A 26,740-nucleotide genomic window follows, 5' to 3' on the forward strand; every position below is an offset into this window, starting at 1 on the left:
TCACCGCAGGACTCCGGCAACAAGGTAAGTGGGGGGGGGATATAGAGGAGTAGTCCGCACAGGGCATCACAACGCCTAAGGCTGGCTCTGCCTGTGTCTAAGACAAGATCAATGATTGATTGAGGTCTGAGTCTGTAAACGATTAATACTATTTTAAGGATGTTTGTAAAAAAAAAAAAAAAAAAAAATAAGGTTTATAAGGTTTTAACTGATAAGCTGTCAGTTGCCTGGAAATCTGTTAAACAGGACTATGCATAGGACACGTGGTCAGCATTTAGACTGGAAGAAAGGAGATTTAGTCTAAGGCAGAGGAAAGGGTTTTTTTACAGTAAGGACAATAAGGATGTGGAATTCTCTTCCTGCAGAGTTAGTTTTATCAGAGTCTGTACATTCATTTAAACAGCAGCTGGATGAATACTTGCAAAAACATAATATTCAGGGATAAAACAGCTTCTTGATCCAAGGAGAGATCTGACTGCCATTCTCCCGGGACAGAGGTCACCATGAGGGGGATTTCCCTTGAAACCATATCTGATCAGTAAAGCTGGGACCCTCTGCTTAAGAATACAAAGCGTGTGCAGGACAATGTTCCCCGGTGCTGGCTTAGCAACAGCAGACAAAATCAACAAGGGCGGCAGGAGCAGCAGACCATAATCATGACATATCCTGCGCCAATTTTCCATAGTTGAAATATTTGGAATGTAGAGTTGTTAGTTTGTAATATTGTTATAGTGTCTTAATCAAAACCATGTCTAACTGATTTAAAACATATTTCGTGTGTGCCAGATTTAAGTAACAAAAAATACACATTTTTGACACAAAATTCAGATATCATTAGCGTTTTTGGCACACGTGAATTATACAATCATGTAAAAAATCAGAATGAAATGAAAGATCTGTATTAAAGTACCTAGAAATCCTGGGATTATTGGTTAAGACATTGTGAGTTTATATGGCTGTAAATGTATATTTTGTTATTGATATCTGGACCCTCGTGGTCTCATATATATATAGGCAGAGTGGCATATCAGGGGGCAGGGTGGAATATCTGGAGGACAGAGTGTCATATCTGGGGGCAGAGTGGCACATCAGGGGCAGAGTGTCATATCTGGGGGCATAAAGCATATCTGGGGGACAGATTGGCACAATTTTATGTGCTTTTTATACATGGAAAGACAACCAGAGAAGTTGCAAATATATTTTATTATATTTTAAACTTAATAATAATAGAAGTAAAATGCACAATAAATGTAGTGCACTTGAATCAAACCCAAAACACCCCGCCCACGGTCCGTGGAAAAATTGTCTTCCACAAAACCGGTCCCTGGTGCCAAAAAGGTTGGGGACCTCTGTGTTAAAGCACTGCTTTAGCCTATACGGTTTAACCCTTTTGGTTCCATAGTATCAAGCTCTTTTATCCAATATTGCTCCTTTTCACGCAGCCTCTCTTTATTTTCAACCTTTTGAATCACAAGAAGTGATATATCCTGCTCAGAGTGGTCAGCTTTATTGAAATGCATGGGAAGTGAAAGCGGCTTCTTGCATTTTATTGTAGACATGTGGTCCACAAACCTACGGCGTATGCAATTGCTAGTTTGCCCAACATATTGCACTTCGCATTTTTTGCACGTGACCAGGTATATGACACTTTTTGTTGTGCAAGTCACCACATGGTTGATATTGTATGTCTTCTTTGTACTAGAGCTTCTGAAGGTGGTGGCGCTGTGAATGTACTGACAGACTGAACACTTTATTTCTCCACAAAAAGTACATCCCGGTTGTGATACAGGGCTGAGGGCACGCAGCATGAACTTGGCAAGGTTATCAGGCCACCTGTGTAGATAAGGTAAAGCTTTCAATTAAAAAGTAAGTGTGTGGCTATACAAGTATATAATACAGGTTACATAAACCAACCACTGATATATTTCAAGCTATTTTCTAATAATGCAAACTAACGAAATGTCTCTAAGCTCCCATCGTGGATTTGTTAAATTGCCTGTTAGAAAGTGACTGCATATGCCCCAACATTTCATGGGTCCAGACAGTAGAGATCTTGATTGATATCATTAATTAATTGTCCAGGTATTCCACTTTTTGCCTTACCCTGTCTGTTATCAATCATGCATTTGTATCATTCCTTTGTTTGTCCTTTGATTTGTCTATATTGAATTATTAGTACCCTGTTAGCCATCCTCCCCTCTCCCCATGTGTCTGTGAGTCTATTACGGGGTAATTAATCAATTGGTAAATAACTAACAAGCAGCCATCCCTATGTCAGTAGTGACAATGGAGGCACAAGCCTCTTAGAGGCACAGGCCACATTCCATCTGTGTGCCACTTTCCACCCAAGTGCACTGTTTTGGAATTTACCAAGGGAGTTGACCAAGGAGGACAACAAGGAAGGACAAAGAGAAACCTGGAGGCTCCTTTCAATCAATACGCCACTGAACTGTAATCAAGTGCTCCCTACTGCTTATTGTGTTTGCTCCACCACCACTCCATCACCATCTTTCCCCAGTTACCATGCTCACAATCCTCTTGTTCCTCTTTTCACTTTCCTCTAAGTAGAACAGTTATCACTCTTCAGCCACCAGCACCTCCACACTACGTCTGTATTGCACCATCATTACATTCTTCTCCCCTTCTCTCATCCCAAGCACTTTTCAACTTCACCTCCTCCCTTTCCCCCACCTCCCCTCACTCCCAGCAATCTCTCCGCTCATACAAGTTCTATTCCCACCTCCTCTCACTCTCTCTTCTACTTCTTTTAGCAGCTAGGGATATTTCCCCAAATCCTGGCCCTCCTGTGGTTCTCTCTTCCCCATCCTCTCCCAGTCAACATTCCAGAAACTTCAACAATCTTGTCCACATACCCTGCCACTCCTCCTATCCCTATTTACCTTTGCACTCTGGAATGCATGTTCTCTCTGTAACAAACTAACAGCCTTACATGACCACTTTGCCTCTAGTTCCCTGTACCTTCTCGCTCTAACTGAAACCTGGCTAACCTCTTATAATACTGCATCTCCCGCTGGTGGGATAGGATTCCTAAAAAACCTATTCCCTCTGCTCCATCACTCTCTTTCTCCTCATTTGAAGTCCATGCTATCCGACTATTTAATCCCATCTCCTTACGCATAGCTGTTATATACCGCCCTCCTGGCCTGGCTAACATCTTTTTTGACCACTTCTCCTCATGGCTGCCTCTCTTTCTCTCTTCTGATATTCCTTCTGTTATCCTTAGGGACTTCAACATCCTAGTTGACACCCCATTAAGTCCCATGGCTTCAAATTTTTTTTCTATTATCCTCTTTTGATCCCACGCAACATATTAACTCCCCTACTCATGATCATGGTCACACCTTGGACCTTATTTTTTCTAGCATGTGCTCTCTCACTAACCTCTCTATTTCTCCCTTTCCCCCTCTCTGACCACCACTTCCTTTCTTGCCTCCTACTCACTCCCCTGCACCCTATCCTTGCCCAACTAGAGACCTCAGCTCTATTAACCTTCAGAAGTTCTCAACCAATTTACTCCCTCTCCTCTCTCCAATCTCTAACATGTCGTGCCCTAACAACGCTACCTTTCTCCACTCTCATATCTGCTCTTGAGGATGTAGCCCCAGTTACTACTCGCTCTTCCCACGCTCACGTTTCCAACCCTGGCACTCGACTGTAACCCGACACCTACGACGATGTTCCCGCACTACTGAGTTGGCAAAAGTCTCATTCCATGGCTGACTTTCTGCACTACAAATTTATGCTACGTTCCTACTGCTACGCTCTCAACCTTGCTAAAGAAATCTACTTCGCCTCCCTCATCTCCTCCCTGTTTCATAACCCTAAACGACTCTTTAGCACTTTCAATTACCTTCTTTGACCTTTCCCTAATACCTCTTCCACTAACCTTAATGCCTCTGACTTTGCCACATATTTCAATAATAAAATTGTTATTATCAGATATCACATATCTGTACAGTCACCACCCTGCCCTCACCCTCCCTTTGACTATGCGCCCTCCTACCCACTGACCTCTTCTCCCTTCACTACATTACATCAATTCTCTGCTGTCACTGAAGAGGAGGTACGTTCTCTTCTTCTTTCCTCATGCCCCGTTGACCCGATCCCTTCCCATCTCACCCAGTCTCTTTCATCTACTCTTGTCCCTACTCTAGCTCACATCTTCAACCTCTCTCTCACTACTGGATCTGTCCCATCCTACTTCAAGCATGCTACCATTACTCCAATCTTAAAAAAGCGCTCCCTTGACCGGACTGATCTGTCCAGTTACCGTCCCATCTCTCTACTTCCTCTCACCTCTAAGCGTCTTGAAAGAATTGTTTATACCCAATTAACTAAGTTTCTTGATTCCAACTCCCTACTTGAACCTCTTCAATCTGGTTTTCGCCCTATACTGCGACCGCCTTTACTAAAGATACAAATGACCTACTAACTGCTAAATCCAAGGGCTACTACTCCATGCTAATCCTACTGGACCTTTCTGCTGCTTTTGACACTGTGGACCACCCTCTTCTCCTTTAAACTCTTCATGCACTTCATGCTCTTGGTCATGCTTCTTGCTCCGTGACACTGCTCTCTCCTGGTTCACTTCCTACCTCTCTAATCGTACCTTCAGCGTCTCTGTCTCCAGTAACACTTACCCTCCCCCCTCAGTCGGGGCACCCCAAGGCTCAGTTCTAGGACCTCTTCTGATCTCTCTCTACACTTCCTCACTTGGCAAATTAATCACATCCTTTGGCTTTCAATACCACCTGTATGCTGATAAAACCCAGATCTATCTATCCTCTCCTTATCTCTCTCCTTCTGTCTTACATCATGTAACTGTCTTGCAGATGTCTGCACATTTCCTGAAACTCAATCTCTCCAAAACCGAACTTCTTATTTTCCCTCCCTCCAACACTAAGATTCCCCCATCAGTTTCCCCCAATGTTAATTGTGCTATCATCTCCCCATCTCCTCATGCCTGCTGTCTTGGTGTCACCCTTGACTCCGACCTTTCGTTCACTCCCACATTCAGTCTGTCTCTAAAAACTGCTGTCTCCATCTTAAAAACATTGCCCGCATCCGTCCCTTTCTAACACAGCATGCCACTAAGACTGTTGTCCATGCCCTTATTATCTCCCGCCTTGATTATTGTAACTCTGTCTCAGCTGGTCTCCCTCTTAAACGTCTCACCCCTCTACAATCCACCATGAATGCTGCTGACAGACTTAGCTTCCTCTCCCATCGCTTCACTAATCCCTCTCCCCTCTGTCAGTCTCTTCACTGGCTGCCTGTGCGCTTCAGGATTCAAAATCTTTACTCTTACTTTCAAAGCCCTTCACAGTGGTCTCCCCCCCTACATCTCCTCAAACATCTCTAAATACACTTCTAACCGGTCTCTCCGTTCATCCAATGATCTCCTTCTATCCTCTCCTTTGATTTCTAGCTCTCATGCATGCTTACAAGATTTCTCAAGGGCTGCCCCTTTCCTTCTGAAATGCTCTCCCCCGGTCTATCCGTCTTTCTCCGTGCCTTTATTCCTTCAAAAAATCCCTCAAGACCCACTTCTTTAAGGACGCTTAAAAAATTACACATTAACGTCATCCCATATTCCTTTAGCTCACCTTTCCTAGTCCCTCTCCTGCAATACTTTTACTAGTGTGGCTGGACCATCCGTAACAACGGCACTTTTACCTATTGTGTAATAAACTCTAAATCCCTCTAGATTGTAAACTCGTTTGAGCAAGGCCCTCCTCACCTGTTGTCTCCATAAGTCAATTGTTATGCTACATACTACTTATTAAGTCCTGTCCACCCATTGTACAGCGCTATGGAATTTGATGGTGCTATATAAAACAATAAATAATAATATCATAGCTCCATGGGCCTGCAGGAGAGAAGCAGCCCATAATTCCTTCTGCCTGTAAAATCGGTGGGACGGACAAACAAATGGGACAGTTGGGAGGTATGTGACTGGAAATACAGAGTTCTTGCTGAGCTCACTGGTTTGAGTGAAGTAATAGAAACTGTCTAGACAAAAACTAGTGGCCTCATTTATGAGGTCAGGCACTGATGTTGGACGAGAAGGCATGGCTCACAATCTCTGTTCCATGTCATCCCAAATGGAACATACCAAGACATTTTGGACAAAGTTGCTTCCAACTTTGTGGGAACAGTTGACTGTTCCCCAGTGCACAAAGCAAGGTCCATACAGACATTATTGGATGAGTTTAGTGTGAAAGAACTAACATCAGTGCCCGACCTCACAAATGCTCTACTGGATGAATAGGAAAAGATTCCCACAGAAACTCCAAAATCTCGTGGAAAGCCTTCCAAGAAGAGTGGCAGCTGTTATAGCTACAAAGGGGGTACCAACTACATATTAATGTCTATGTATTTAGATTGCAATTACTGTATTACTGCTCTTCAGTAGCTATTCCATGTCAAGTGTCTATGGAATCATCAGTCAGACTTTGGAGCAGAGATCAGCATACCTGGGAACTCTCAGTGATGTTTCTCAGCCTAGGCCGACCAGGAGTCCCCCTTTTACAAAACTGAGGACAGATCACTTTCTTGTGTGATCAAGCCCCATGGTGTCCCTCCGCACAATGGGCCGGTTACAAGGGAGATATTGGGTCTCCTTGACCTATTTATGCTATGGAGTCTGTGACAGCTCAGAACAACATCCATAGACTTTATTAGACACCCTGCTTTGTCATTTACCTGCTTTACACATGTAAGTCCCTGTTTTTACCTTCATCTTACCTTTCATCATAAAGGGAAATGACATTCATTAAGAAAGAGTTCTGTAGTTCCAACAAAACATTTTCTATGTTACTGTTCACCTACAAAAAAGAAACATAATTGTGATTGATCTTATGAAATCTGGTGCAACCCAATCAAAAAAAAAAGAAAAGAAATCTGGTGCAACCCAGCTTGACCACAATGAAAGCATTGGACAATTGCTGGAAGTAAAGGATAGTAGAAAGTCAAAAGACATTGTGTATCATATAAGTATCAAGTCTATACCTTATATATGTATGCAGGATAATGCAATACTCACATATCACTGCATAAGAAAATATTGTTGTATAGACTACATTGTTAAAATGCAAGCTGGGATTTCCACAAATCGTGGCCTGTTTAAGCTGTCATTAGCATAATTGATAATTATATGAAAAAGAAACATGACATTCTTGTTACCATTAGTCACTGATAGGAAACTCATATTTCACAGGATATCCCTCATTTCTGGGCAATGCTCTCCTGCCCTGGTGAGTTGTCTGACCGTCTTGCTTTTGAAGGGAATGGGGATCATAGGCCAGTTAGGCAGATCAGAAGATCTCCTCTGGTCATCCCACTGAGGTGTAAATAAGATTACGGTTTGTGCTTTGCACCTAAAATGTTGATGGTTATTAAACTGGGTATGGAGCAAAGGAAGACATTTGTCCATGAAGGGCTTACTGCTGACCTCGATTCCACCATTAGAAAAGGGCCCTGTGAATCAATGAGCTCTTTTACAATCAAACATCTATCAAAGCTACAGCATATTTACTCAGTGTATTGAATGTAGGCCTAAGAACTGGTGTGAGTGAAGAACATCCAGTATGTGCTCAGTAATGAGGAGCATCTGAGGGGTCTGGAACATCATTTTAGAAGAGTGTTTTCCAACTTTTTTCATGCGGATGGGTAGATGGACAATAATTAAATTATGTAATTAAATACATTTGGTGTGCTTAGTTTTAGATGATGGGGCATATGCACACAATATATATGACACATAATAGGTAACCATTTGGATAACAATAATCCATATTACTCAACTAGCAAAGAGTATGATTAACTATCATGGTAGTTGCAGCCCAGCAATAGTTGTAGGGCCACATGCTGCCAGATCCTTTTATATGGAATGACTGATAAGGAGGACAAGGGCTAATTTACTCGTCCTTCTCTAATTTAAAGATTTTGGGCCCATAGCTGAATACTAGAATTTCTTTAGTGAGCATTGAGTGCATACTTTAACTTTGTATTGGCCTGTTTGTTACTGGGCCATTTCAATGGGCTTTCCACAGCTCTCTCTTGACCTGCTAGCCAGCTAGCTGAGATCAGTGAATATTGCAGTAAGGCTGCATAACCATAGGCTGGACTTGATATTAAGATATTTCCAATTAACCAAGAATCCTACATTTTCCGTAGTGGTTTTAATGCCGCTTCTGAAGACTGGTTCTAATATGTGTTTATTCAAACTATCCTGCAAATGATTTTCAAAAATTTTCCTGAAGGTGTCTTCATTCAAACCAGAGCGCCTTCTCCCAAAATACCTGTCATAAATCAAATAATAGACAAGAGTTAAAGGAATACCCCATCAAGTTATTAGAAGATTTTACATGACGATCGGCTGGCGTCATAAATAAATCTTTCATGCTGGATTTCACTTCTTGTTCAGCTACGGCATTGTCTGACAGGTATTCCAATGCAATGTATTTATGTAAAATAAACACAGATAATGTGGTAAAACTGAAACCCATGTTGTTTCTCCTTGTATGCTCACAAGATTGAATTGAAATAACTATATTTTGCTCTGGAGGCTCCAGGTATAGAAGATAATTACTAGCCCTCAAGACCAGTTACTGACACCTGACCTGTTCAAGGTCTTGATGGCTAGGTTAGAAATCTCACTATAGACAACAGATACATAAATAAATGTGTATGTGTGTTCAACACCTGGATATAATCTTTTCTTGTACATATTATTGACAGAATACTCACTGCTTTATTTAAGAAGATCCAGGTACTGATTTTTACAGTTTTTACAGTCAAGGCTTTATCAATATGCCTCTTGAGAATAAGATGTGGTAAGTACTGAACCATGCCCTGTTAGTGTGTCATGAGGAATGGGTTAGGAACCACTGACCTAAGAAATTCACCTAAGAAATTTACACTAAGTTGTCCAAAATATTATCCAAGCTGGGGTTTCCTGGTATAATATCACAACACGTTCACCCCTATTTCTGAGGCTACTGAGAAACCTAAGAACTATCACTATGCAAGTACTGTGTCTATTTTCAGGACCTGATGCCAGTGGGTGCATTGAAAGGGTGTAAGCTTACATTTTTGTAGAACGCTTAGGACGGCATCTGTATGTAATATTTTTTCATATAAAAAGGGCAAAGTTATACAGGTTCCAACGCTAACGTATAACCATATATTAGTTGAAGAAAACAAATGATGAAGCTCACCAAGTCAAGGCAAACTCCAATGACCTTCCAGTGACTATGAGCACATTTGCTTTTCCTTGGTCTTTCAGCTCCTCTGTAAACATTGTGGTGGCCTTTGTCTGTTAAATATCACAAAGTTTCTAAATTACTGTACGTGTAATATATACATATACTTATTTTAAACACAGTTTTTGGGATTTGATCTTTTTTTATATATTATATTTACATTGCATTTCATATATAGGGGGCAAGCTGAATATATGTAGCCAAACCACTAATTGTTTTTAAAAAGCTTCAACTTTGGGGAAATATGTGTCTCTTGGTAAATTAAGTAAAACTACTTGTTTAGGAACCAGGTTATTACTATCTAATGGATTGTTTATATGTTGTGCTTGCAACACACGTCAACATTCTGGTATCATTAATGATAATTCCTTACTGTTAGCACAGTTACATCTCAGCAGTGCATGTCTACAGCCTCTTGTTTGTAAAATGTCACTGCTTAGTCTACCCAACATTGCCTCATGTGTGGGTGGTAGTGGGCACCATTGATGAACATTAAGCAATGGATGTGCACTGGAAGCCATAGTTGCTGTGAACTGTGTCTAGAAGTAGGTGGAAATCCCTTCTGACCTGCAGTCAGCCTCTGCCTCTACAAAGCCAGCTGACATATTGTAATATTCTTGTATCTGGTGTTATCACACTACCAGACCCAAGCTACTACCTGACAAATTTAGAGCAAACCAGTGACAGTATTGTCCCTTTTTAAAAAGCCTTTTAAATTTTAAGTTTTCTTCTTGTTGAAGCCCAAAATGCACTTTAGGATCTACTTACCAAACTCCGACTGTATGTGAGATGCCTATAAATGCTAGTTTGTGCCAGAGAATTGGGGGAACTTACAAATTTACTAAAGCCAACTTATATTTGCCCGAGAAAAAAATCACTCACAACACACATACATTTGCCTGTAGGTGAGCTGAACTAATGCAAGTTAATGTACGTTTTAGAAAAGCAAGCAACTAGAGTTTCTTGTGACTTTGGAACTTGGCCAATGTGTCTAGCCCATTTCTTAGTTAAATGATTTATCACTACATTTCCCCCTGTAATGAGAAGGCATCATACCTTGTAATCTGTAAGTGCATTCTGTAGTTTGGAAAACAGCTCTTCGAAAATTGGGTTTATATCTTGAATGAGCTTACCGAACAAAACATTGATCATTTTAACCTGAAAAAATGAAACAATGGTTTAAGCATCATATTGATTCACATAGAACAATGCAGATTTTGTATAATGTTGATGTTACATATAAACAAACATGCGTTATGTGCTATAGCTCTTCAGTAACATGTGGTTTCTAGTCATACCCCTGACCTCGGGACGGTGACCTGTGCCGTATGTCTGTGCTGACTCTGCGGAGCAGTGAGCACTGACCGCCCCGGGTAGCATGTCGCCACTCAGCGTGTCCTTCAGGTGAAGCTCGACTCTAGAGAGTGTCATTGTGTGTCCCCTCCTGAAAACACCCAACTTGGTCACCAGAAAAGGTTGTATCATAAATGCTTTGGGAAAATATTCACATTTCTAAACTTAAGGGAGTATTTTTCCTTGGTAAAGAATCAGGAATTTCAGCCCATGGAATATGTTTAGGGCCTCATTCGGTTTAATGACAAAAAAATGGATTTTCATGCTTTCAGTTTTCAGCTTCCCCAAGTGTCCAAACAAATGATGTTTCTCATAGTTATCTACCTTGAACTCGGGATGTTTTCCCTTGTACTGAGGATTAAAAATTCTTGTTTTAGTAACTGTGCTTTCCATCTCAGCCCACTTGCTCACAGCTATTGGCGTATATGATTGAATTTCATGTTTCATCTGAAAGAAAGATAAGATATATTTGAATTAACACGAATTAAGAGGTTCAATAAACCTCAATTGCTGCAAAATGATGGCTTAACTAATAATGACCTAATTATTACTTGACACTGGAAATCATATTCTCCTGGTTGAAATGTATTTTATCCTTTGGTAATCCAAGAGGTATCAAGGTCTTTAATTCCCAAAAATGGTCAGGTGCAGTCAACAAGGACTACTCAACATGAGGGTGTACTTTTCCTAAAGATATTCTGGAAATAGCTTCTATCCTGTCATACATATACTGACATACTTGAACAACGCTATTTTTAAGATACTACTTTTATGGATGGACACTCATTATGTTCACATGAGAATGCCATGATCCTCTTACATATAGATAATTTGGGTAGTAATTAATAAAACACTTACCGGTCCATTGACAGTTACGGTAATTATTTCCTTGTGCTTGTTTTTAAGATTGTTGAAGAGATCTTCATTTTTCTTTATAAAGTTTAATTCATCAAAACTAATGCAATAAATGCAAAGGTGTTAAAATAACAGAAGAGAACACCAGATTAGACAGTGTTATTTAATTTGTAGAAGTTGGCAGAGTGAAATTAATTTTCATTTCAACTGCATAGCATTGGTTTAATTTATTTCTGATGACGTTGATAACACCTACCTTATGCTTTGTGAAGCAGTCTCAATATTGCTCGGTCGTCTACTGTTTACATCATAGATGTCATTTTGAAAATCTTGCATTTTGTTTTCAATCTACAGTATAACGAGATGATAAGAGTTTTCACACAAACACATTATTTCGCATTTGTTTAGTTCACTTTCCAGCCATTAATACAACATTTTAATGACCTAAAATTTCAGGGCATCACATGGGAAGCTATAACTACAGATCCAATGTAAACACAGCCAGTTCTGTAGAGCTGTGAGGGCACAAGGACAGGAGATGGCATCATTATTCTGCTGTATCCAATTTGCAATATCTTTGTAGGCCAGATTATAGAAATAGGTATGGGGCCATCTAAATAAGGAGAGAGGTTGAGAACAGGGGACTAAGCGAACAACGGTTTTTATGTCCAATGGAGGCCGTGGACCATGAATGAAACCATGAAACTGTGACAGCCAACTAAGGTTTTAAATAAATCCTTTTCCGCTACTTCCAGCTTTCTCTCTTTTGTCTCGTCTCTCTTAGTAATTAATCCCCACCTCTGTCTCTACTCTGTACTCCTTCATTTTTCCCCTTTTTTGGTCTTCTTCATTTGCTAACATCCCTCTCCATTAATTTAACCCCTTAATGACAAAGCCCGTACATGTACGGGCTCAAAATGCATTGTTTTCAATGGGTTTAGGGGCCGCCCATTGTCCTGGGGTTAAAATTGTATTCTGCCCAATTATCCCTATTGCTTCACCATTACTGCTTTGGGTTCTCTACAGATAACATGGATACATTTTGCTTATGTCACCTTTGGATCCATACTGGATCATTGTGCCGGGCTCAAAGGCTGTGCCTAACACAGAAGAAATAGCAAATGAGACTGCCCAACGAATAAGGAACCAAATTTTCATACCTTGTGTCTTTGTGTTCGAGTCTTAGTCGTTGACATGCCCATATTGGAGTAAGCATATTTTGTTTTTTGCCATAATTTCATAATTATGAAAACACTTATTTAAACTCAACACCTGATGTATTCCTGTCCGACCCATGTACTTTGATATTTTTTTGTTTAATTACCAACTAAACAATGTACAGTTTCTTAACTATTTTTGTGCAGCATGTACCAAATAAAAAAATCTAATAGTCATTTTGGAGATATAATGTAAGTGGGTTTTGTTTAGACAAAATACAAGAACACCGAAACACGTTACTGTACCTAAAAGTTCTAAAGTGATCAAACAGATCAAACAGATCTGAATATAAAACACATTCTAACAACAAGCAGTTAATATAATTACCTCCTTGATCTGGATTGTCTGTCTCTGGAAAATACATTTATCAAGCTGACTTATTAATTGATTGATTCCAGTCTGCTTCAAAAATTCATAATTTTCCTCAATTATCTGATGTGGTATTCCCTGAGTGGAATAAAAACATGTTCTATTTCACAAATAATAGAGTAAAACACACAGCCACAGATTGGGTATACGATAAATGAAAATGACGAGACTAATCAAATGGCTCAAATAATGTAGCAGCCCATAAAAGTTAATTGGATTAACTGGGGATGGCATATAAACCTCATGACTGGAAGTCCAGGAATTCCGTGTTAGATAAGTGACACTGTTTTTTTTTTTTTTTTTTTGTATTCTGTATTTTTCTATCACTTTCCAAGTTAAATGGCCTTAACCTTTTCTGTATATATTTATTACAGAACACTTACCTTCTGCGCGTGAATTGAAGTATACAGTACAGGCAGCGCATACGATGTAAATATATTACTTTCCATGGTATGTGACAGAGAATTCTAGAGAGAAATAAATGCATAAAATGTACTTTTATGTGAAATCAAATGAAGTTCTGTACAGTCTGTAACATTAGAGTTTAGTAAGTTTAGTTAATGTAGTCTTTTTATAATCAAAAAGGGTTGCGATCCTTGAAAAAATAAAGTCTCATTTGCTAAATCAATACAATTACACAAATATTTTTATATTATAAATTGAAGTATATTTAGACTAATTAGTGAGGTTTTTGTAGTTTTGGGGTAGCCTCGTCACATGGCATAGTACCGTATTTGCTCGATTATAAGACGACCCTGATTATAAGACGACCCCCCAAAATCTGAATATTAACTTAGGAAAAAAAGAAAAAGCCTGAATATAAGACGACCCTAAAGGAAAAAAGTTTTACCAATAAATGTTAATTCATGTAAACTTTTTTTTTTAATAAAAGCTATGATTGAGAAAAATATTTTTTTTTTGTTTTTATTTCTTGTATTTTCCAACCTGTCCCCCAGTTACGCACATCTGCCCCCAGGCTTGCCACACCAATATGGCACTGTGGCCCATGATATGCCTTTTAACCCTCTATATGCCACTGTGCCCCATGGTATGCCTTTTGACCCCCTATGTGCCACTCTGCCTCCAGAAATGCCTTATACCCCTATATCCCATTCTGGCATTTAGGGGGTTAAAATGCATATTATGGGGCAGAGTGGCATATAGGGAGGTATAAGGCATTCCAGGAGGCAGAGTGGCATTAAGGGAGTTAAAAGGCATTATATAGAGCACTCTGCCTCCAGAAAAGCCTTATACCCCTATATGCCACTCTGGCATTTAGGGGGTTAAAAGGCATATTATGGGGCAGAGTGGCATATAGGGAGGTATAAGGCATTTCAGGAGGCAGAGTGCACTATTAAATGCCCCCTTAACGCCACTCTGCCTCCTGAAATGCCTTATACCTCCCTATATGCCACTCTGCCCCATAATATGCCTTTTAACCCCCTAAGTGCCAGAGTGGCATATAGGGGTGTAAGGCATTCCAGAAATGCCCTACACACACACACACACACACACACACTTACTTACTTACCGGTGCTTCCAATTTCCTGCTGTATTGCCGGGGCAGCGGGTTGACGTCTCATTCCGTGGCAGCCGGAAGGAGGTGGAGTTGGCAGCGGGGGTTTGTATGCGTCCGTCGCAAATACCTTCCCCGGCTGTCAGAGATCAGGAACTCTGGAACTCGGATCTCTGACAGTCGGGGAAGGTATTTGCGACGGACGCATACAAACCCCCGCTGCCAACTTCACCTCCGGAAGCACCGGTAAGTGTGTGGGGGGGGGGGGGGCGACGACAGGAGGATCCAGGTCCCCTGCAGCGGTGCGGGGGATCTGGATCTTAGTCTCCTAATCAGACCTCTATTTGAGGTCTGATTAGAAGACGACCCCGATTATAAGACGAGGGGTATTTTTCAGAGCATTTGCTCTGAAAAAAACCTCGTCTTATAATCGAGCAAATACGGTAATAAAACTGTCACCAATTTCTGAGCTTGATTCCAAAAAAACAAATAAAGTACATCAAGGTTTTTTAATTTTCCTACAAATGTAATAATTTCAAGTATCTTGGTAGAATTCCACATACTTTTTCATTTTAAGTAGCTTTTCATCAATTGATTAATACATTTCTGGAATGAAACCTAGACAATCAAGTTCTCATCTGTACATTCTGCTTGTTTGAAAACCTACCTAAACATTTTGAATCTGCCTGTGTAGAACTCCAAAATATGTTACTGGTCATTTTTCAACAAATTAAACCATACATTAATCATACATGGATACATTTCTCCAGGAAGTAGCTGAAAGACTTGTAGTGTCTCTTAGTTAGGCTTCATGAATATTATGAAATGATTCAACTCTCACCGGATGTATTAGTTTGCCAAATTCTTCCATCTCCTTCTTCCTCTTTACGGTTTCTTTATCAATCAGCCGCCTTAGTTTCTCTAAGTTATCTTTTCTAATATGGCACCAGTTTTCCTAAAAACAAGAAGCCAACCGCTAAAGGGTGTGCCTGCATATCTTAGCCATTACTTTTTCTAATTATTGCCTAATTGTTTATCAACATATTTCTCAATATCTATTATGAGCAGGTAGACTACTAAGAATAAGCAGGAGCAAAGTTATATGTAGTTCTAAGACATATTTATTTTTGGAAAGAGAAACCCGACATGGAGACAAATAATTAGCAGTGTAGTGTAAAGATTTTAAAACAAAAAAATGATTTTCTACATTATACTAGTTTGTGTTCAATAACATAATTCGAAGATGAATATACCTTTTCTGGGTAGGAAAGGAACATCAGTTTATACTTTTCTGGGTTGTTGATCCAGTTTTTCATAAAACCACTATTTTTCAGAGTGTTTTTAACTTCTCGTCCAGCATTTTTAAAACTGGACTCCAATAAGAGAACCACAGCATCAACCTAATTGGTTACAAAAAGATGTTAGTTTGCAATCTATTGGTCTTACTTTGATAGCATTAAAAAGGCTCTCATTATGAGTAATAATATAATTCTCTATATTTTATTGAAAGCTTCTTACAGTTGTTTTTCTAAAAGAAGAATGGGGGGGTTTGCAGGAAAGTTGCACTTTACTTTTTCTGCTTTCACCATGCATTAGGAAGAGACAACACTGGCAAGTTTCTTCAGCAAATTGGGCACTCGTGGTCCCGTATAATGCATATGTCATTGGGTGGGGAGCCTTTTGAGAAATCTCACTTATTTAACTAAACATTAGACAGGGCCGGCCAAGTTCTTGGCTCTTCGCACTGGGAATTATTTGAGACTTTACAATCTCCTTATATTGCTATGTTTAAATGGTAGGCTATACTGCACACTGAGTTATCGGCTCAGAAATATTTCTCCCCACAAAAACATCAGACTGAGATGACTGGCCCCGGTAAAGTAGGCTGCCCTTGTTTTTCATTGTGTTTCAAAAAGCAGCAGGAATAGATCGTTTGGAATTTTTATCTTGCAAGATCACTTAATACTGAAAATTACTGAACTATTCTGAAAATATGGTAGTATGGTGCATACGATACCTACAGTATGTGGCCCCTTTAAATATTTGTTGCATCTCTGTTTTGTAAATGCATTTTGGGGGGATTCTGCAGAATCCACCCATATGCACTTGCTCTTTCTTTGCCCAAGTTATTTTCAGCGCAGGAAATGCGTTATACTTCCCACCAGTCAGCTCCAGCGCTGGCTCCGCGAGTACTGCGGACGAGGTAATTGATTTTTTCTTTTTTTTTTTTAGTTGTCAAAAAAAATTAACGTTCTCACAGAGTAAGTTAGACGGCCACTTTAAGACTCCATCATTATTGTGCCATAAGAAGTAGTTAACTTTTAAGAGGCCTAAATCAACATGCACCTTCTGAAATTTTTATTGTAACCTCTAGAATAGACTCCTGCCCAAAAAAGTGGTCCTGGGCAGTAGCCTACTTTGAATCTGCCTGTGAACATAGGAGATTTGCCCTTCTGATGGACTGGATCTATAGGCCCCTGTTATAATAATAATAAAAGGTCACAAGCAGCTCCCTGGCCTGGGCTGTCCTTCATGTAGGGCAAAATGGAGGGCCCCCTGCTCCCAGTTGACTCTGTACAAATGTTATGTTCAGCCTGGATTAGTATTGTTTTATTTCTCAGAAAAATGCATAAATATTTTAAAATTAAAATAAAATCATTTTAATTTGTTGAGTAAAGTAAAGTATTCAGGTAAATAAAAATGATGAATCAGAACTCACTGTATCCAGAGCATCTTGTATAAAACTCATTGACAGTGGATCCGACTGATCTGTTCCTGGCAACTCCAAAATTTCTTTACCACCATACAGTAGCTTGCTGGGCAAATAAATCACAATGCTTTTGATTGCCGCTCTTTTCTTTGTGCTGTCTTCATTTGTTAGTTCATTCAAAAGTTCCTATATACAAATTATAAATTAATTAAATTAAATCAATACTTAGTAACCAGAAAGGCATTAACCTTATTAAAGGAACCTGCAGCACATACCACTGTCCAAGTTTATTACTTTTACACCCAAAAGAAGCATTGCTGAGGAAAACTGCCTACCCTGGGAGCAATTTAATTCCCAACACTTGGTGAGGAAGTTGAAAATTAGTAAAATACTTATGAACCCAATCCCATGCCCCCTATCCCCATCCTGTGGAATAGAGCAGGTTAAGCTTCATTAAATTGTAAATAATGAATCCCCCCAGCCCATCTCTAAGTCTCCTGAGGTCCATCCAGGAATACAATGGTGCCATGAGATTGGCACCCAAAAGGGGGCCACCTGCAAAGAAAATAGGGGTGCCTTCATTTTTAAGGGCCTATCTAGCAACGACTTATGAAGTTCTGGCTCCTCAGTATTCAGTGCATTAAAAGAGGCCATTTCCGAAAATACAGGCGAAAAAACAAAAACCTGACACATAAAGGAAAATAATCTTTACAATTCTAAAACTTACTGGTTGCGCTGCAGCACTCTTATATACTTTTGGTGTATATAATATTACACATTATATTTTAAAATATGATGCGTAATATTATATTTTATATTATTTTATATTGTAATTTACATATTTTGTAAAACAGTTTGTATTAACAGTTCTTTATCATAAACTCAAGTTTTGGTTGTTTTTAATGTTTTTTATTATTTTACTGACATCTGATGGCTTAAAGAAAAAACTATCCGTTCTAAACATGTAGCTATTTTGCAGGACTTGAACCCTTTGTAGGTATTGTATGACTTATACTTTTCACTATGTCGCATTGTACATTATGAAGTTATGTGTTAATTGCTGGTTTAACATGTTCATTCATGAACAAATAATAAGATCTTTATATTTGGAGATCTGATTATTCAATTATAAGAAATAAATGAGATGATTGCGCATATAACTTTTATATCACTGTTCTATAACTAGCATTTATTCTATTTTCTGGGTGTAAAGGGTTAATTAACTCCTCCTGACTCGGTGTTTACTCTGTATGAGAAGATTGCAGCTCACGGGTGTTTTCAATTTTTCATTCATTTTGTATTTACGTAATGGGACATGAAACATTTGTTTGTGGGCAGCTTCTGAGAAAGCATTGGATGTGCGAAACGCGTTAAGCATCTGCCTGTTTAGATGATCAGTGATATGCCTCTGATATTGTCTGGAATACATTTGATATTGTTATATATGACACAGTTACCTGGGATTATTTAGTGTATAGAGCTATACAATAGATTTACCTGTAATGCAAATCTGTCCTCAGCAGCGTGTATTCCACTTCCGATGTACAGCTGTGTTTTGCCAGCAAATGTCTTAACTTCCTCGCAAAGTTTGATGTCATCAGGAAATGTAAACAACTCCAGATCAGACCTAAATTTTTGCTAATTTTTTTTAAAAAAAATATACTTTATTTTTGTTATATTTAGAATAAGAAGAATAATACGAAGAATTGCACTTGTTGTACCTGGCTGTAATCAGTTAAAACTTCGAGTCTTGATTCCAGTGACTCCAAGGCGTTGCTTTTCATATTTTTGTATATAGACTGAGATTCTATATCATCTGACTCTGTAATATCAATGGTGATACAAGTATTTACCAGAAGCAAAGCAATTTCATACGTTATGAGATGCAGTGAAAGACTTCCAAAATAAAATTTGGATTTTTTGATAAGATGTTCTTTTTGATTAGTCCAATCTCTACAATGCAGACCAGTGTAGTGCTGTGTTAGCATATGTTCATCAATAGAGGAATGTATGTTGCTTGCCAATGATTGCCACTGTGCATATTTACCATCTTTTCAGGATCCCACGCCAAGACATTGGAAGTCATGTGACATCATTGGTGGCCCTACCAACAATAAATGGGTGGCATTCTAATGAGATGCTTAACCCAGATTACATTGGCAACGGCACAACATCACAGGGCCCACAGAATGTCCCATCTCCACCCCTTGGAGCTATGTTGAAAGTGATATGTTTGTAGTTACCGTAGGTACATCCTTATTATTTATGTATTTGGTAGCTATACTACCTAATAGTTTACTCTGTAAGATCCATCTTTATGCATAATATTTGACTGTACTATACCTTTATACAGCAGTACCAGTTCAAACAACTGATTTTGCAATTGAGCCTCATCAAAATATTCCACTTTCATTTGAAAGGTAGTGCCATATCTCAGATGTAATACACAGTTGGTTGTGGAGAAAAAAGCTCCATCAATAGATTTCCTGCAAAGTAGAAAATCTGGTTAATTTCCAAGAACCCTCCCTTGAGGGAGCAGGACACCAGCCTACCTCCTCTAGTGTGTGTGTGTAAGTATGTTGCTGTTTGTGTGTATGTTAGTATGTGAAAGTAAGGCTGTTAGTCTAGGTATATTACTGTTTGTGTGTGAATGTTAATATGTGTGTGTAAGTATGTCACTGTGTGTGTATGTGTGTAGGAGGAGCTTGAAGATCTCAATCTATGTCTCCTGGGGGGGCACCTGCATTTTTTTGTTATGCCAGCAGAGTTAGCAGTGTGTGTGTATACGTGTATGTATGTGTACTGTGCTATAATGAGAAAGAGACCTGTGTGTCGAAACAAGAAATTGGAATACTTAAACCCACTATGTGGACTTACTGTGGAAGTAAGTAAGGTTCAATGCTAATTTGTTCTCCATCTGCGAAATAACCACTCAGTGTGTTGAATAAATCTGTGTTTCTCCTTGGCTCCTAAATGCAAATATACAAATAAATGGTATGGTCAATATGAGGTATCATATACATACATAAATACACATATATATTTTTCAGTACTCACTGGATTATGCTGTCTCCTGCAAGGCATCAAGGTCATGAATGCACACTCAATATTGTGCAAACATTCATAGGCATTGGGGAAGTCGGCTTTCACACTTCTAGTTCTTCATCCCCTAGTAGCAGAGCACAGGACTGACCTTACTAACCTCGGTATGTGCCCATGGCACACTGTCCTGCTATAATATCCAACATAATATCAGATAGAACCAAGCCATTCTGCAGGGTGTTTCTCAATGAAGAGCATGAGAAAACTAGGAGAGGGCTGAAAACTTTTAACCTGAATGGCTTTGTGATCGTAGTACTCTTATTGCATATATAAAATAGAATGAAAGAAAAATAAATCACTACCTCTTCATTGGCGAAATGTAACTCTTGGCATAGAGGTTCTACGAAAGCTTTGAACTCTAGCTCCTCATCTTCAATATCGCTAATAAAATCTTTAATCTGCAATGTAAGAAGTGAGTGACGAATGAGACAGCATTTATATTTGTGAGCTAATACCTCTTTTACTTTGAAATCAATACTCTTCTCCTTTAGTTAGCATCGTATCTATCGTGTAATTCATGGAAAACGTAAAAACACATAATAAAGTCATCCAGTGGGTATACATGTTTATATCGTTTTCAATGGTTCTCCCTCTTTTCAAATGTTTAAGAAAATTCTAAAATAGTTTATTAGCTTGTACATCCAAAACATACTTTTCTAGAAACATATTAATATATTATACAATATGTTAATGCCATACTTCACATTTTAGTTTATATCTTACTTAACATGGATATTTTCAAATTTTATTTAATTCTTACCACTTCTGGCAGTTCCTCAAAATATTCATCCTTTACCATTTTAACTGTTGGATCTCCTTCAATCTCCTAAATGAAACAAACATTAAAAATAATTTCTGACAAAATATCCCTCAAATAATTGAGAGGTAGATCCTCTTGTTTGCAATGTAGACTATGTAGACACACATAATTTGTGTTTTAAGGTTGAGTCCTGGCCTATGTAAGATCCCTATCCTAGGATTGGCAGGTCGAAGGGGTGAGGGGGCCCATTTGAGGAGCACAGGCTCCATATTGACTTAGTCTGAACAGCACATCCTTAAAATCCAGCACAATGGGATACAAAGTCATAACCCAATTCTCGGCATACAAAATGGCAGCCACAGAAGCAAGTAGTGGGTTGGCAGGGCGCTGACTTGGATTAAGCACCATGATTTTAGAATCTGAGGATACATCTATTGTTGAGCATTATCATTACTTTTCTTCAAAGAGTTCAATAGGTGTTTCTTTTCAAAATCTAGTTCTTATAGAACACAGACTGGCCATACAGGTCTAGTTCCAAATGTATTTCCACAGTTATTGGTACACCATCCACCCTTTTCACTTAACAAGCAGATTGGATCATTTTAATGCTTTATGGAAAGCTCCACTTTTACCTTTTACCAAACATATGCTCAAACTAGATTGCCAATACATTAGATGAACAAGCTCAAACATTGACACATACCTTTGGTAGTTTTATCATTTTCTCTCTGTGGTTATTCTCACATTCCTCCTCACTTTCAGCAGTCAAAAGCAAGAGCAGATTGAGAAAGAAACTTTTACCTACAGCTGGTATACAAAAAGAAGGTATTGATCTTAAATTAAAAATGATTTTATCTGATTTTTTTCTTTATACAACAAACACAAATAAATAAAATATAAAAGCATTCATGCTAAACGTGACAATATTGTGTTTTATAGAATGACTTAAAATGGCTTAAAAATATAAAACACTTACGGTCTCCATTAGGCACAAAAGTTACAACTGTCCACGGGCTATACAAAAATATTATTAGTACTAATAAAAATATAAGAACGTTTAATTTCTTTTTTAAATCATGGAGCTCCATTTTATGAGCAGTATAAAAAAAAGATTTTTAAGGAAACCAAAATTGCATGCCGAAGGTATACTCCCCACTAAGCAATTCAACGTCCAAGGCATTTAAATGGTGGCTAAAATGATCGCTAACTGAAAGAATGCACATACATATTTGGCTAGGATAACATAACACACTGTGAATGGAGGTCAATGCACCTTCATCTTCAATTAAGATTAAAGATTTCAAAGTAGTGTCACTTAATGTTTGATTACATTAACTAGTCATGTCATTGTGGTACTTTTCTGGCATAAATCAAGGTGAAAAAGATTGTAACACTTTAAAATATTTTACAATTTAACCCTCTACATTTATTACGGTATTGAAAGGGATACATTGTTCATATTGTACTGTCTTCAACTGATTTACATTTTTACAGTTAATAAGTTTAGATGTTTGTACTTTTGAACGTCTAGAATGTGCACATAAAACGTATCCACTTAAGGCGTTCTAATACTCTAGGTGGCTCCACTGATTCTCTTAGGATAAGTAGTTTGTTTTTAGCCATGTAGCTAGATGTCCAACTATGCACTTTCAACCTCCATTTCCTCCTACTACTTAAGATTTAGCTGGCTCATTACATTGAGTCCATTGTATCCAAAACAACATGCAAGCGGGGTGAACATCATGATGCCATATATTGGCAGATAGTTGCAGGCATTTCAGTTCAACATACGTTAAGGATACCCTACAATATAGAGTCATAAAAAGACGCCACCAAAGTGTTTGGTTTAAATAAAATATATAAAATCCAAACCATTATGTGAGAATACAGCAATCCGAATTCTGCTTTCCTTTAGCTCGGTAAGTAATGTTTGGATGGCCTGTAATTCAGTAGGAACGATATCAGGATCTGCTTGTCTTCTGCTTTGCTTCACTAGGTTTTCATATTCTGAAGTCAGCTTATAATTCCAGAAGTCAGTTTCTGCAGAAATTAAATGTATGTTTAAAACATTATTAGTTTTTTTTTATATAATTATGTTAAATATACTTTAACATTTATAACGTAACATGAAGGGTTTACAAAGACCCTGCTCATGGACTTAATATACCATTTCAGTGTGAATATCTTATGTGCGTGATACATACACACATACAGAAGCCTTGCGTGCGGTGAGTAGACAGGCAAGTTTAAGCACATATAATGGCTCTGAGCAGAGTTATTTTTAAGGATAATTGTGACAGAATGACCTGTCATACAAGGCCAGAAGGTAGTCAGATATGGCTCCAGCCTGGCTGCCAAACAGGCAGGAACTCCATTGTTTAATAAATCCCATCAATAGGATTGCTGATTGGGGATTAAAGGTTGGGTTGAATACATGTATCTGTTAATTTATGTTAATGAAGTTCTGTGGCTATATCAGTCTATGTTTACTTCAATAAACTGTTCATTCCTGCTGTACTCAGTTCAAGGTAGTTGTGTCTACTTATTGGGTACACATAGCAGGGCTGACTGGTGCTGTAAGCGATTCCGGGGACAACAGGAGGATACATGTGGGTGATCTCTGGGAGTTACTACAGCTCTCTTGGTGAACCCGTTACAATAATAAACAGAAGTATTTAAGTATGTAGATAAATCATACAAGTATGATGCATCAGAAGAAAAAAAAAAAGGATCTATGATATTATTGATGTTCAATGAACTCATCTTTAAGCTTTCTTTCCTAGAATCAGCTCTGGTATTATAATGAGGCTGCGATATATTATTAAGACTAATCAGTAAAATTCAGAGATTGACAATTCTGTCGTAACAATGTCATTAATCCATTTCGATCTGCAACATTTATAGCGGTCATTTATACAAATGTTCAATGTATAACTAGAATTAACAACCCCGATTAGGCAGGACAGTAATAACATTGTCTGTTCTTTCCTGTAAAACCGCAACCTTTCTGCAAGAGATCACCTTGTCACAAGTTCCATACAAGATAGAAGAGCTTTTTCTAAGTAATACCTTTCTGCCAGCCACCACAAGCTTTAACACAACAACATAAAAGCTTATGGACTTTTTTCATCTTGCACCCACTAAATCATGGCTTCATAGTGCTAAAACTCTTTTATCCATACTTTTATCTAAGTTAGCCATTTAATACATTTTTAGAAGGTACGACAAGATTTAGAAGTTTTGTGGAAGAAATATTACATTTGAAATTTGTATGAAATTTTATTTTGCGTATTATCTTTGTTGTTGGTAATTACCTGAGATCATCGGCTGTGAAATGGTTGACAAATCCTCCATTTGATGAATTAAGACACCGGTTATGTTAAAATCTTGTAGCTTTGATTTGACTTGCTCTGCATAGCTCTGGAAATTATCTTCAGTCCACAGCACAGACGTTGTATAGTAAATAAACAAATTACCATCATAGTTTTTGCTGCATTTGTTATGAGGATGCCATTTAATATAGGAAAATTCTAGGCCAGACTTTTCTCCTGTTTCACATACTAATTTCTTTAGTACATGCGGTTGAAGCTTGTAAAAAACACGTATTGATTTTTTACAAGTAACAATGGGGCAGATAATTTTTTCAGATGTATAATCAAAAGAATCACATATCCGAATAACAACTGTAAAAGCTTCAGCACGCCTTAATTTTTTGGGATCTGTTGCCATTTTTTTTCTTGATTAAAAAAAAAAAACAAAGAAAAAAAACTTTTGATCCAAAAACAATCCTCTGCTTTTGAATTCAGCATTCAAAATGTGCTAAGCGCCTTGTGTCTTTGTGAAAAAAGTATTGAGCAATGAGGAAATAGATAAAGGAAGGCTGATTTTCTTTATGTAAAAAGAATGGGAGTGCCTTTTGCTCAGAGTATTAGAAGCACCGTCAACAGTGTCGTGCTATCTTCAAGTACACATTCTTTTTTTCCATAATAAAACTAAGTCAGCTGCACAGTGTACACAAGAAATGCTGAAATAAAGACATCAGCTTTCAGCTTCATGCTCTTACATGCTCACTAGCAGGTTGAGTGTTTTGGTATTTGTAGTCCACAACAATTATAGTGATTGCTGACTAGAGGGCCGGGGTGTATATATCTGACAGGCTCAACTTCAGTCTAATTCACTAATCTCAAACAAAAACGATAGTGTAGAGTGTAAAACCAATATTATATGTGAATAGAATATTGCACTCACAAAAATAATGGATGAATCAGACCCGTCTATGTTGAATGCAAAGTGTCTTTAATGTTCTTGTAAATCTAAAAAATAAACTTAAAATAGTGCAATATCCGAGAGGATATAAAAATAGCCAGCAGGAAATCCACTCACATTTTGTTCATGCACCAAAGTGCTTGGAAAGTGTCAGCAAGAAGTCCACCGGTATAAAGATGTAAAATGATAGTAGTAGTCCAAGAAAAGTACTTCCAAACGCGTTTCGCCAACCTGGCTTCTTCAGTAGAAGTATAATCCGTAAAGTAATTGATTTTATTCGATTGCTGTGTTTTTATACAGCTACTTCCGCATGTACGTCGTCTTACGTCGTTCGTTGTCGTCATCACGTCGTCCGTTTTCGTCATCGCGTTGTCCGTTTTTTTAACACGCCGTCTATTTTCGTTTATTGTTGTTTTTTCGTCAATTTGCGTCATTCCGCCCTATCACGAGTCATCTTTATCTTCCGTTTTCCCTTTTTATTCTTGTGTATTTTTCTTTCTCCATGTAGGTAGAGATCGAGGAGTAAAATGATTGTGTTGCCTGGTTCCGTATATCTACGAGAATCCTAGGTGAGCGACTCGAGTAGGCGGCTCAAATGGGCGGCTCAATTTGAGATGCGATCGTCTCAAGAATTAAAGAGAGACATATAGTTAAAATTGATTACCTAGGTAAGTAAAAGTTCTTATCATATCCTTATCGGCGGATATAGACGGTAAAGATACGAGGAGAGAACGCAACGGAGAGAGGACATAAAAGGAAAAACACATCCACCAAGAACAGAATTGTGTATGAAATTAAAAACAATATTACGAGTGTCTAATAAATAAATATAAAACGTGTCTCCTAATGAATGAATCAATATTATTTTTATGATATATTAAATAAAAATATAAATATAATATATGTGGTGTGGTCTGATGATTACTATTCTAGTATAGATAGAATCATTTCTCTGTGATGTGTGACTTATCTGTGATGTGTGACTTGTGATGAATGTGAATTAATGTGATAATGATTGGATCTTGTCTCTAAATAGATAAACACTTAATGTCTACATTCTGTTAATTCAATCTAAATACATAAATATCTGAAGTGTATAAAAGTTACATTGTATAAGTTATAAAGTGTAATCAATAAACCCACTAGATGATGCTAAATGTGATGCAGTAGCGTACCTAGCGTGGGGCGGGGGGGGCGGTCCGCACCGGGTGCCGCTCATCAGGGGGGTGCCAACTTGCGGCACCCGGCACCCCTCCAGAGACGGACAGTAATGTCCGCCGCTGGAGGAGAAGGCTCGCAAGGGA

The 26,740-nt window shown here is 38.3% G+C and overlaps 1 protein-coding gene across 1 annotated transcript; it reads right to left on the reverse strand.

Moving 5' to 3' along the window:
* Positions 1-1,184: 1,184 nt before the first annotated feature.
* LOC128480756 (uncharacterized) lies at positions 1,185-24,859 on the reverse strand. The gene is made up of 22 exons (XM_053458313.1): positions 24,485-24,859; positions 23,043-23,210; positions 21,874-21,977; positions 21,171-21,236; positions 20,713-20,808; positions 20,186-20,277; positions 19,652-19,794; positions 19,030-19,130; positions 18,806-18,946; positions 17,318-17,494; positions 15,852-15,998; positions 15,440-15,553; positions 13,466-13,549; positions 13,041-13,160; positions 11,752-11,843; positions 11,499-11,595; positions 10,965-11,087; positions 10,344-10,445; positions 9,243-9,340; positions 8,189-8,324; positions 6,769-6,848; positions 1,185-1,833 (listed from the first exon to the last, which is right to left on the reverse strand). The coding sequence occupies exons 1-22, from the start codon at positions 24,522-24,524 to the stop codon at positions 1,368-1,370; spliced, it is 2,787 nt and encodes a 928-aa protein (XP_053314288.1). The 5' UTR covers positions 24,525-24,859; the 3' UTR covers positions 1,185-1,367.
* Between the last annotated feature and the right edge of the window lie 1,881 nt (positions 24,860-26,740).

Source organism: Spea bombifrons, chromosome 1 (assembly GCF_027358695.1).
Source record: "Spea bombifrons isolate aSpeBom1 chromosome 1, aSpeBom1.2.pri, whole genome shotgun sequence".
Lineage (NCBI taxonomy): Eukaryota > Metazoa > Chordata > Amphibia > Anura > Pelobatidae > Spea > Spea bombifrons.